The 13,709-nt window shown below is 38.2% G+C and overlaps 2 protein-coding genes across 2 annotated transcripts in view; both read right to left on the minus strand.

Annotated features, from left to right (window-relative positions):
• LOC131163989 (LL-diaminopimelate aminotransferase, chloroplastic) overlaps positions 1-13,709 on the minus strand; it is a 41,010-nt gene that overhangs the window by 9,123 nt on the left and 18,178 nt on the right. Inside the window, exon 8 of the mRNA XM_058120856.1 lies at positions 3,426-3,746. Coding sequence (XP_057976839.1) covers positions 3,426-3,746 — 321 coding nt within the window. The remainder of the gene's footprint in view (positions 1-3,425; positions 3,747-13,709) is intronic.
• On the minus strand, positions 5,808-6,652 carry LOC131163990 (uncharacterized). The gene is made up of 2 exons (XM_058120857.1): positions 6,538-6,652; positions 5,808-6,434 (listed from the first exon to the last, which is right to left on the minus strand). The coding sequence occupies exons 1-2, from the start codon at positions 6,643-6,645 to the stop codon at positions 6,159-6,161; spliced, it is 384 nt and encodes a 127-aa protein (XP_057976840.1). The 5' UTR covers positions 6,646-6,652; the 3' UTR covers positions 5,808-6,158.

Consider the following 13,709-nt stretch of genomic DNA (forward strand, 5'->3'; position numbering starts at 1 on the left):
CTAATTACCCAGATGCCTCCTTACTTCAGATTTACAATCCATATCCCAAGTCACAAGGTGATCTCTACACGTTTCCCTTACCCAAGACCACAAGAAATCCCTCAATAATTTTTCTAGCTCATGAGCCACGGGCATGACAATTCTAAATGAAGACAAATAGTACAAGGAAATAGAAGAACAGCAAGCTTGAATGAGAGTAACACAAATCCCTAAATTGAATAGAGCCTCCCTAAAACCATCCAACCTCTTAAACGCCTTGTCATACATCCGCACTCAGAAATACAAAGTTGTAGGGCTTGGATTAACCCCCAAAGGCACAACATCATGAGCCAAGATTGTACAAAGCCTCATTCTTGCCTAAGACAGCTTTTCTTGTACCCATTCACCAAGTTTAGGGAGTAAAGTATGATGTTTCCTTGTGGAAAAGTCATAATTTCTTAGAAAGCTCCTTCAAGATGGCTAAGTGTTCATCAGCTCACTAGCATCGTGTCTATATTTAGCCCACTCTGCATCCCTCTCTAAGAACACATTTTCTATAAAGGTGTAAAGAAATGAACCACTCTCTTTGCTTTCCACCATGTGATTCACCTTTTTCCTACATGCTTTGCTTACTGTTCATAGATAAGCAATTAGCCTTGGGCTAACTGGTTCAAGCTTTGCATGCCACAGCTACTACTGCACAGCCCTTACGCTAAGGTTTAAGTGTTCGGCCTATGACACACAGCTAGGTAAAGGGACCAATTAAAAACTGCATCAAATGCTTATGAGTTGGAGCTTCCTAACGGCCTTTAAATCTCTCCAACCTTTAATGTTCATGATATTTGAACGTTCCATGGCTCAAGAGCTAGATAACCTAAAGCGAGGGGAAGGAATAAAGTTCTTCAGAGGAGCAGCAAGAAATTTCCTGGGCAAAGGACAGGCTTGTTACTGCTTCCTTGCATAGAGGGAAGAGAAACCAGATGCAGAAAATTCATGGATATGTGAAGAAAACTTTAAGAAAGTACACGTACAGAGTGCTCATTCAGGCTTTCAGAATTAATCTTTCTAGTGCGATTCACTGTCTGCCTAGATTTGTGAGAGTCAATGCTCTCTAGGGGTCATAATTATGACCATTCAAGTACTTTTCATTTCCCAGAGTCAATTTTTTTATTTTCAAAGTTCAGTATACAGGTCTGGGTTTTCTTGCAGAGAAGTCTGAGACAGCTGCATTCAATAATAGCCATTTTTTCTATGAGAACTTAACGACCAAGGGCTGTCATACAACGTATACCTATACCTATATATTTGAGTCCAGATAATGAGAACTCAGCACACTTTCCCTCCCACTTATTTGTCAGTTCTGACCTGATCAGAATTCTCCCATGATCTGAAAATGTCAAGGACTCATACTGACAATTTCTATCTTCACCACAGCATTCCTGAGTGGGAGGATCCTACTTTGCTACCCAGTAACACATTCCAAATCCTAGTAGGGGTGTACAAAATTTACCGAAAAACCGAGAACCGGACCGAAACCAAACCATTTGACACTTCGGTTCGGTATTTCGGTTTCGGTCTTCGGTTTCGGTTTTGAATTTATAAAAAACCGAATTTCAGTTATACTTTTAAAATAATTATTTTAAATCTGGAAAGTCAAACTTTTAAGGGAGTGGGAAAGGATTTTATATAAGATGCATGAGATTCATGCTCCCCATTTTGGCAATGTGGGAGGTGTTTTCCGTTTGGTGGAGTGGAAGAGCCGACTATTGGGTTGAGGACTCGGATATTGGGAAGACTGAAAAGACACTCACTCATGCAGCAGTCATGATCCTTCTCCTTCCTGGTAGGCTGGTAGCTGCCGTGCGGCGCCCTCAGAAGACCTCCCATTCCCTCCCAGCCCAACGCTGACGCTCACGCCCACGCCCACACCAACCAGCGCCCACACCTTCCGTCTTCGGTCTCCAAATTCTTTCCAAGAACAAAGGTAAATTCCATCGCATTCTCTTCATACCTCCCATTTCACCTATATTTTCGCTTTCTAGTTCTGTTTTTTGTTCAATTTCTCCTCGATCCCCTCCGTTTTTGTTGATTAAATCCCCCCGGGTGTTAATTTCCTCGCAACGACTCTGCTTTCCTGATGATCTTCTCTGTTTTTTAAAGTTTTGATGTGGCTATGGTCTCCTCTTCGCCTCTCTGTTCATGCTAGATCTGGCTCTTTTTTTTGTTCACTGCAAATTTTCCCCTTCAGAACTCTTATTTTTTATATGTGCAGTTTGTTTCGTTGCATTCTGAAATTGCTGCTTCTTTAGTGTATTTTACATCAGTGATTTGGATGTTTGCCTCAAGCAAATACAAATTCTCTCATTTTTTATTAAATTTCTCTCGTGTGAATTGCCTGGTTTAGACGTGGGGCTGGACTTCTAAGGGGCCTGGTTTTTTATCAGAATGTTGAAGCAAATTTTATTATCCTATGATAATTGTTAGTGCTGCGATGATCTCGGGCTAAACACTGACAATTTTGCCTGAGCATTTAAGCCCTTCTCCCAGTGAGAAACATTTGTTTTCGTGGAAATGTTTCTATGATTGTTTAGGCCTGATCAGTGATCACTGATCAGGTCGATTATTTGTCCCACATTGGTTGGGGGAAGAATAGAACCTCCCTCCCTTCCCATATAAATGTCCATCTAGCCTCATTGATTCATTGCGTTAAGTAAGCGGTAAGCCCACCATTCACATCGTGAGGATGGGCCACCGTTGGGCCTTGTCTACTTTCAGATGGGCTTTATTTAGGGCCGGGCTCTCTTGGGCTTCAGTTCTTTTATTTCAATTTTTTTAAACCTCAAAAACAGAGTTTGATCTGAACCGAACTGCAAAAATTCAGTTTACGGTTATTTAAAACCGTCGGTGTACGGTTTAGTAACGGTTTTAGATTGTGAAAACCAATTTTTCGGTTCGGTTACCGGTTTTGGTCAAAACCGAACCAAACTGAACCGTGTACACCCCTAACTCCTAGTGCTGATTTTCTTTCATTACACAAACTGCATCAAATTGTTTCATTTCCCTGGACCTCCCAAGCAGGTGTTCAACAAGTAATCAATTTTACTTAAGCATCCATGAATTCTCCAATTGAGAAAGGCAACTGATGTTCTGAATGACCATATCACACAATCATGCGCACCAGATTGCTTATAACACTTATAATAATCATAGAGATTCCCCAAAACAGAATAAAAATTGAGTAGAATGAATATACTTATTTAAGGAAAATAATAGATTATGCGAGGAGAACAGTCAAACTAGAAGTATCCTAGGATACAAGTATTACCCCCATGGCCCCATCAGAGCAACACACAGGATCAAACTGTCAAATGCAAGAGGATAAAACACAAACAATTTAAAAGCACAAATGAACAAAAGAAACCACAATATGCATGGACCACACATACCTCTTTTGCTCCAGGTATTTCAAAAATAGACCGAGGATTGTCATCAGACATGTACATGGCATATGCAGAATCGTAGACTATAATTGACCCATTATCCTTGGCAAACTGTACCAGTTGGGTCAGTTGTGCCCTTGTTGCAGCAGAACCAGTAGGATTATTTGGTGAACAGAAAAATATGATGTCTGTTTGAGAAACTGTGGATAAATCAGGAAAGAAACCATTCTCTGGAGTACATTTCATGTATTCAATCCCTCCATACTTCTCAACATCTTTCTGAAACAGTCCAGTCTGGCCCATAATAACACTTGAATCTACATAAGCCTGCAAGTATGAAAAAAATATATACACTTAGATAGGATTTTTTTTATAGAATGAAAATATATTGAGAGAAGAAGAGAATTGCAAATAGGATAAGGCATCCTCCTAGGAGAAAAGAAAAGAAAAGAAAAAGAGCAAGAAAAAGGAAAAGCAACGAAAAAGACAAAAAAATAATGCTAATAGTTCCAATCAATCCCACGGAAGTGTCTGAAAAACACATTCCTCTAAAACAACCAGCTGAATAAGGCAACTGAGAAGTGACAAAAACAACCATCTCACAAAGAAACTGTGAAGGCAAAGAGCAAGCCAGTGTAGTAAGAGGCTAAAGTGTGATGCCAGACATTCTGACCATAATGAGGTAAAGTGTAAGCCTCAAGGTCTTAAGGTGTAATCCTTTTTGGGCACTTTATGTGAATATAAACTATAAAGCACATGAATATACTGCATATATATTGAAAAATAATAATAAAAAACAGGAAATTACAAAAAATAAATTGGAAAAAAAAAAAAAAAGGCAAACCCAAGTACAATTATAAACTACTAGTTGGTCATTCGAAGCATACACCATAGTGCCTCAAATTCACTCAAATAAGCCATGCTAAGTGATAATCATAACATTGCAAAATTCAAGTTGTGTCCATGATCGAAAATCTAACGCTTAATTGTTTTGGAAAGGTTTAGGATTAGGACTTAAGAGATTCACTTAGATTAGAACATTCCTCAATCTTTTCATATAAACATCTGACTAAATTGTGATGGCCCTAATTTACTAACCAAATCTGAATTAAAATTCAAAAACTCATAAGACATAAGCCTCAAGATAAAAAGCACAAAAAGTGAACATTTTCCATGATTTCATAAGCATTGATACAATGTGTGTTCACCTTTCAGGACTTTGGTAATTTAGACAGCCTCAGGGCGCTTTTAGGCACATCTTGTCCCGGGGCGAACCTTGATTGTGCCTTTTAAAACATTGGAGCAAACATAAAAATAGGACCATTCTTCTCTGACCAAAATGTGCAAAAGCGCTGCAAATACTGCCCGAATCAACAACTTGCTAGCATCCTTCTACTTACCAAAACATCTAAAAGAAACCAACAAGAAAGACTCCAAAGAATCTGGATACACTCAACTTTAACTGAACTAATCAAATAACCAATTCCACAAACTTCACGCCCTGGGACAATTCAAAGATGGGTGAAAATGTGACTCAACACTGCCAAAAAACATCACACAGCTATCAATAGATAAAGCCTTACGGGGCCTCCTAATCTGCAGTAGATATCGTTAGTCTAAATTCTAAGGGCAATCAACCAAACAAAGCCTTAAACATCGACAGGAAACTTAGCTCTGCAAATACAATTGACAAGAAGTAAGGGAATAGATGGACGGATGAGAATAGGGCTAAGAAGAAAATACTACAAAAGCATCCAAAGTCCAAACACCTTAGAATCCCTTTACTACAAAGACAAAAAGAATCCAAATGACTCTCTACAAAAGAGAGTTTAGCAGCCTTCTTATTATTCATGTTCCTACAAAATTGAAAATCAAAAAATATATATCACACACACACACACACACACACACACACACACACACATATATATATATATGTTGGGCGACGAAGAAACATAATATCTAAAAAGTAAAAGTTGCCGAGATGAGGATACTTAGATGGATGAGTGGTATAACATTGAAAGATGAATTAAGGAATGAACATATTCGTGGTAAGTTAGGTGTAGCTCCTATAGAAGATAAGATAAGGGAGGGACGACTCATATGGTATGGACACTTGCAACGTAAGCCAAATAGTGCACCTGTGAGGAAGAGTGACTTAGTTATTGTGGGGGGCAATCATAGTAGTCAGAGGCGCGAGGCGAGCCGAGGCGCAAAGGGTCTTTGAAGCCGAGGCGTGAGGCACGAGGCAAAGGCGCGCGCCTCGCGAAGGTGAGGCGCACAATTATTTAAATGGTGTAAAATATCTATTTGGGGTAATTTATATATGAACATATGAATATCTAGTGATATTAGAATTTAAAATGCCAAAACATTCAATAACAAAATTGGAAATTTAATAAAATTGCCAAGACGAAACCCAAAAGCATCAACAATTCAACATCAAAAGAAAAGAGTACAATAAAAGATTTCAAAATATAAAATCTAAAAATCCTCCTCAATCATCACTCATCACTCATCATCAACTAAGTCGGCGAAGATATCATCATCTTCCTCTTCATCATCCGAACTGTTTTCTCCAACATCTTTTTCCTCTTCCGTCTCCTCTACACTATCCACTTGGATTTCATCCTCATCTACAAGTTCCAACATTGTGGTCCGACCCCTAGCACTGGTTGCACTACTAGATGAAGCCCTTCCTCTTCCTCTAGACAATGATGGCATATTTGTACTTATTATTCATCTAGTGTGATGCGGGGGGTTATTTAGTCCAGCAGCTCTAGCAACAGAATCCCAAGTCAAATTATCATCTTCAAACACAAGTTCATCATCCTCATTAGAATCACCATCCATCCTACCAATCAACCACTCATCACTATCATCAATGTCCTTTAGGAGGATGGGATCAAAGGTGTCACGTTTGTCGTATCGATGCCTCAGAGTTCGATTATATTTCACAAATACCAAATCATTCAAGCGTTGCTGGGATAGCCTATTTCTCCTTTTGCTATGAAGCTACAAAAAGTTTAAAGTAATATGGTTAATAATGATTCTAAAAAGCAGTAGATTGGTAGTTCTTGTTCTTTAATAATTAATCCATGATATACTAATGACTTACATGTTGGAATATGCTCCAATTTCTTTCGCAGCCGGTAGCACTACACGTGAGGCCAAGAATTTTCACAGCAAACTTTTGCAAGTTTGGAGTTGTTGATCCATATGCCATCCACCATTGCGCTGTTATAAAAAAAAATTTAAATGAATACCTACTAGGTAAATAGCAAAAATAATTTTCAAAAATAAAGAGGAAGTACAAATGCCACTTTACCTAGTGCTTTTGTCTTCCTTTGTCTCACTACCAAACTAATTCCAAAGACGCCACTAGCGGCATTGTATTTTTCCAACTCATTTGAAACTTTATCTTGCATTTCAATAGTTGACAGTAACCTTGCAATACATTTGTACAAACCCGTCATAATTTCTTCATCTTGCAAAATGTTGGGGTTTAAATAGAAAAATTCTGGATTCAAGTAGTGTGCAGCTACATGCAACGGTTGATGGAGTTGGCATCCCCACCTCGTATCAATAATTTCAAATGCCTCCTTGAATTTATCCTCTCTCTCACCAAAAGCCTTAGCTATGGCTTCCTTAACCCTATCGCTTCATAAATGTATCCCATTGCAGGCTTCTTTTCCCCATCAACCAAACAGAGTACACGAACAAGTAGACCTGTTAACTTAAGAGCATAGACGATGGTACTCCAAAAGGTAGGCATCAAAACAATAGTAGCTGCTCTTTTGCCAGCCGCCTCCTTTGCCCATTTAGTAGTATTCCAATCTTCAGAAGTAAACATCTTCCTCAAGTTGTTCTTTTGAAGATGGATTGAACGAAGGGTGATGAAAGCAGTTGCAAATCTTGTAACTGCAGGTCTTAGTAACTCCTTTCCACCAGTGAACTGTCTCATCAAGTTGACAACGCCAACACAATTATAGATATAGCCATTCAAAAAAATTGCCCTTTTCAAAGTTGCATGAATTGAAGGCATCTTCCCAATATCCTCCAAAATTAAATCAATGCAATGAGCAGCACACGGTGTCCAATATAAATGTGGCCTCTTTGCTTCCAACAATCTCCTTGTTGAAAAATCAAGGAATGAAGCCATTAAAATATTAAAATAAACAATATATACACTATAGAAAGTGTTCTAAAAATAAGTTTTTACCTGTTGCAACATAGTTTGACGCATTGTCAGTTACCACTTGAATCACATTTGATTCTCCAATTTCCTCTACCATCTCATCAAGTAATCTATACATTCTATCTGCATTCTTGACAATATTAGAAGCATCAATAGACTTGATGAATACTGATCCCCTTGGAGAGTTCACTAAAAAGTTGATTATGTCCTTATTAGCAACCAAATCTCTCCAACCATCAGACATAATTGAGCAGTCATATTTTGTCCATTCCTCCTTATGGACCTTCAACAACTCTTTCATTCGACTAACTTCCTCCTTTAGGTAAGGAACTCTCACTTCATGATAGCTAAGTGGCTTTATTCCAGGACCATATTGTCCAATCGATTCAAGTGCCACTGCAAAGCTGCTCAAACGTACAGCATTAAATGGTATCCCAGCATCATACATCCACCTAGCAAAATCTCCCATTGCCTTTTTTCTTAGTTCTTTCTTGCACGCTTCATTTATTGATGTTTGCTTCATCTTCCCTTCTTTCCTAGCTTGAACCGCTTTCTTTGGATCGGGAGTAAAAAACAGGTCTATAGGCCCCTTCTTTTTTGGTTTCTTCAAGTTGGATTGGTATGATCTTTTACTTCCATCACTAGTAAGCACTCTCTTGCCACGAATGTCAATTTTTTGAACTTCATCTTCTTCATCTTCACCGTAATGATATATATCATCAAAGTCGGGCAATAACTCATTTTCCTCTTTTTCCATATCTTTCTTCAACATATACTCTTTAATCTCCTCACGTACATGAGCAGGGCACTTAGAGCATTCTTTCACATTTCGAAATCCTCCGACAATGTGTTGTTTTGCCCGAAATATTCCTCCCCTTGTGACTTTAGCACAAAAATTGCAAGTCAAATTATTTCTATTTTTTTAATCCTCCAAATGTGCATACTTCCATGCAGGATCTTTCTTTGCCGAGGCCTCACATCCAGAACTAGAATCCATTTAAGATTTTAGACTTGGTATCCCGTATCCTAACTGAAAAAACAATGCATCATATATTTAAAATTTAAGACTTACATAATGCATTTCCAAAAAAATTAAAAAACTGTAGCTAAATTTCAATAAAAAGAATAAATATTATGTATTAGTTATAATTTATAAACTTACATTAATTAAACTAAATATTATAAATTAAAAAACAGTAGCTAAATTTCTGTAAAAAAAATAAATATTATGTATTAGTTTGTAAGCTTACATTAATTAAACTTAATATTATAAATTAAAAAACAGTAGCTAAATTTCTGTAAAAAAAATAAATATTATGTTATTAGTTATAATTTATAAGCTTACATTAATTAAACTAAATATTATAAGTTAAAAAACAGTAAGCTTACATATAAAGAAGAAGAAGAAAAAGAGCAGGCTGCAGTCAGCAGCACGCAGCAAGCATGCAGCAGGAAGAAGAAGAAGAAGAAGAAGAGAAGCAGCAGGCAGCAGGACGCAAGCAGCAGCAGCAGCAGCAGAAGAAGAAGAAGAAGAGAAGAGAAGCAGCAGGCAGCAGGACGCAAGCAGCAGCAGCAGCAGCAGCAGAAGAAAAAGAAGAAGAGAAGCAGCAGGCAACAGGATGCAAGCAGAAGAAGAAGAAGAAGAAGAAGACTTACAAAGGTTCGAAGGCTTAAAGACGATCTCCAGCTGGTTCGAACTGTTGAAGGCGACGTGACAAACTCACGTCGTGCTCGAAGGCAGTCATACGAACTCACGACTGCTTCGAAGGCAGGCAGACGAACTCGCGAGGGCTCCGGCTGGTTCGAAACGAAGTCGCGCAGGTCGTGCTTCTCCAAAATGTCGAAGATGAACTCACGATCCTGGTCGAAGCTCGAAGACGAAGTCGCGAAGGCTTCCAGCTGGTTCAAAGGCTCGTAAACGAACTCACGAAAGGCTTCAAAGGGTCGAAAGGGGCTAGGGCTCTGTTCGTTTGAGTCGAATGAGGGATACGAGTCTAGCTTGGGCTATTTCTCTCCTTTAAATGGCTTAAAAATACACAAGGCGCGCCTCACTGCGCCTCGCGCTTCACTGCGCCTCGTCTCGCCTGGGGTCGCCTCTTGCAGGTCGCCTCGCCCCACTTGGTATGAGGCGGTAGACTCATCGCCTCACTGCGCCTTGCGCCTAGGTGCGCCTTTTAACTACTATGGGAGCAATAGAAGGGGTAGGGTAGACCTAAAATAACTTGGAAGGAGATGATGAGTAAGGATTTAATATCCTTGAATCCATCAAAAGAAATGGTCCATGATCGCATAAATTGGCGGAAAAGGATTCATATAGCCGACCCCACTTAGTGGGACTAAGGCTTGGTTTTGTTGTTGTTGTTTTGTTGTAATTCCCCTCAACAACCATGAAAGAATAAATAGGCGCCTTCTGTAGAATAGACAAGCGAACAAACTATGGAAACAAGAAAGTGAGAAAAAAAAAAAAAAAACATCTTCCCTCAAGGACCCCAACCATATATCCTCCCAACACCGAACCTAAGAGCTACCTCCACAGACTCCCAAAGGAAAGAATACGAAAGAAATCTATGAAATGAAAACTTCCAAAGACTCCCATGAGCCATCCTATTGTCTATATCCGGGAAAACAAATTAGCCACCTCCCACTTTTTATTTTGACAAAGAAAAAGAGTACAAAAGAAATCTATGAAATGAATTTCCAAAGACTCTCATAAGCCACCCTAGTGCCAAAATTAGCATCCCACTCACTCTCAAAAAAACCAAATATTTTATCACATTATGCCACAGAGAATTAATTTCCAAGGGAATCACCACAACCATTTACGACTAAGGAAATATTTTTTTAGACACAAAATTACCAACATTCAACCCCACATCCACCCCTATCCTCCCAACCCATTTAAATGATTTGTCCTCTCACTAGCATCCAACCAAAGTCAGTCCCTCACCATGTAGCCACCTAAACAAAATCTTAAACCAAGACAAAATAAAAGAGCAATAAAACAAAAAGAAGCTTGAATCAAAGTAATACGCCCACCCTTCCGACAATCAAGATGCCTAGGAACCATGGTTTTTAAAACCCGGAACGGTGTCCAACCCGAAAAAGGCACTAGGTCGGTTGGACCAGTGGGTCAAACTGGTGGTCAAACCGGTGATGTTAGCATGATATTTTATATATATATATATATATATATATATATATATATATTGGTGGTACCTCAATATCAACGGGTTTATTCGCTAAATGGCAATTGGCACATACAATACAACCAGTCGCTTCTCACGGATTTTCATAACCTTGTTGTGCAAAAATGGGATATGCATTTGAAATGGATCCCTGAGTTACTATATATATTATGAGTGATACGGAAATAGATCGAGAAATCTCTTTCTTATCCAAGAAATCCACGACAAGGTATATATATATATATATATATAAATAGAAAAAAAAAAGTGGTTTCATTAGAAAGAGGAGAATAAGACATCTCTCATCAAAATTCTGGAAAAATTCAGAAAAAAATATATATAAAAAACTAAAAAAAAAAAACTTTGAAGTATCAAACCAAAAAATTCTTCCCATCTCGCTGAATTTCCGAAAAGCTCACTCCCTAAAAAAGACACCAAGCAATGAATATTCTCCAGAACCAACTTGCCTGTTCAATTTTTTCCCTAAAAAAACTGTGCATTGTGCTCCAACCATAAACCCCACAACATTGCAAATATTCCACATTTCCAAAGAGCAGCCCTATACTTCCTTCTTCTAAAACCCTCAAAAGAAATAGCCAACATTCCTTCCACCAACACTGGACACACCCAAGATTCTCCCAACACACCAAATAATTTAATAATACTCCAAGCAAAACCACAATGTAAGAACAAATGAGGAGACGACCCAAAATTCATATAACAAAGCACACAAACATCTCGAGAAAAAGCCTCCAAAGGTCTCCTGATTTGCAACAGATTATTAGTATTGATTCTATTAAACAGAGTCAGCCAAATGAAAGGCTTAATCTTCGGAGGATCTTTGGCCATCCAAATACATGAGAATAGAGGAAAACAAGAGTTAAGAGTGGGTCAAAAACTCAGAAAAATATTTACAAGATTATACCCCCGAATGATCCAAAACCAGACCGAGTATCCCTAGCTGAAAAAAGATGAAAATTGTTCGATAACGACAACAATGAAGAGTGTTCCATCAACTCTCTATCATTTAAAGATCTTCTTAAATGAAAGTTCCAAGAAATCAAAGGGCTAACAAAAATCAACCACAAAGAAAGAAATCATACTATCTTGCCCTGAGCTCAATCAAAGGAGGTGAGGATAAGATATGGATAGAACTCCTTTCCCTAACCCAAGATCTTTCCAAAAGCGAATCTGAAAACCCCTCCCCACCACAATGGTGTCCCACCCATTCACACCCAACCCATGCTTATTTCTAATTAATTTATGCCAAAGGAAATGATCTTCTAAGGGAAAATGACAATCATTTAGCTAGGACAGCAATGTTTTCAGACACCAAATTTCCAAGACCCAGCCCTCCCTCCATTTTAGACCTATAGAGCTCCTCCCACCTAAATAAATGATCCCAAAAACCTCCAACTCAGAACATAAGAAATATCTCATTATTTTCTCAATCTTATCTACAATCCCCACTAGAATTTTAAAAATTGACAAATAATCGAAGGGAATACTAGATAAACAAGCCTAAATAAGAGTGATTCTGCCCCCAAGGGGAAAGAGTGCCCCCCCTTCCAACCATAGAACCTCTTGGCCACTCTTTCCACCAGTGGGTTCCAAAATTCCATGGATCTAGGATTGCCCCCTAAAAGGGATCCCTCGGTAAGTCAAAAGCCACTCTAAAAGACCACACCCCACCTCAAAATCTAACTCCCTAGCACGTTCAAAAGACATATTAATATTGCTAGACCACTTTTCCCAAAATTATTTTAAGCCCCAACACCCTCTCAAAGACAGGGAGGATACCCAAAATACATCGGAAAGAAGGCCTATGATCCTCTAGAAAGAAAATAGTATCATCTGCAAAATGAAGATGAGAAACCGCCACACCCTCTCTCTGCACTTCCAAACCTTTCACCAGCTCCCGATCCACAGCCTTATCCACCACTCTACTCAACACATCATCTACTAGGAAAAACAGAAAAGAGGAGAGTGGGTCCCCTTGTCTAATGCCTCTTGAATCCCTAAACCAAGACTTTGGTTCCCCATTCACAACAACCAAGAACCACACATTAGACAAATAACCCCTTAAACACTGTCGCCAACGCTCTCCAAAACCCTTTCCTACAAAAAATTTGTCCAACTAACTTTGTCATAAGCCTTCTTAAAAACCAGTCTGAATAAGAATCCCCTTTTCTTCCTCCTTCAAATATCCTCCACCACCCCATTAGCCACCAAAATGGAATCCACTATCTGTCTACCCCCCAAAAAAGCACTTCGAGCTATAGAAATGGTCTTATCAAGCACTGCACTCAGAATTTTGGTGATAATCTTATAAACAGTAGAGACTAGACTAATGGGTCCAAAGTCCTCTATCTTAATGTACCTTGATTTCTTAGACACAAGGGTAATCAAAGTAATTTAATTATATACCAATATAAGATAATAAAAAACGGTTGTTTGATCATTTATTAGCCAACTGAAATAAATAAATAATTACTAATACATTCTTGGAAAATTTGTATTTAAAAAAAAACTTAAAACTTATTATTATTAGAAGTCAAACAAATATTAAAATATATTTGGTGCAATTTTATTATTTAAATTTAAATCATTTAATTTTTTGTTGTTAAAAAATAAAATTTGTATTTTATAGAAAAATATTTTTAAACTTATTATTATTAGAAGTCAGGCAAATCTTGAAATATATTTGGTCCAAATTTTTTATTTAAATTAAGATAGTATAATTTAATTCGATGAGAGAGTTTATATTTAATTTGGTCTGTGTTTACTATTTATTTTATAATTCCTAGATAATGACGCAACAACAAATTTGGGGTATTGGCAGTGTCATTTGGGTAGTGTGTCGGGGGACATGAGTTTGAATGCCCAGAGCTGCACATTGCCCCTTCA

This window comes from Malania oleifera, chromosome 9, assembly GCF_029873635.1.
Source record: "Malania oleifera isolate guangnan ecotype guangnan chromosome 9, ASM2987363v1, whole genome shotgun sequence".
Lineage (NCBI taxonomy): Eukaryota > Viridiplantae > Streptophyta > Magnoliopsida > Santalales > Ximeniaceae > Malania > Malania oleifera.

Coding starts and splice junctions, on each gene's coding strand:
- LOC131163990 (XM_058120857.1), bottom strand. CDS start 6,645: ATGGCATATGGATCAACAACTCCAAACTTGCAAAAGTTTGCTGTGAAA. Junction 6,435..6,537: donor ATTGGAGCATATTCCAACAT/GTAAGTCATTAG, acceptor AACTTTTTGTAG/CTTCATAGCAAAAGGAGAAA.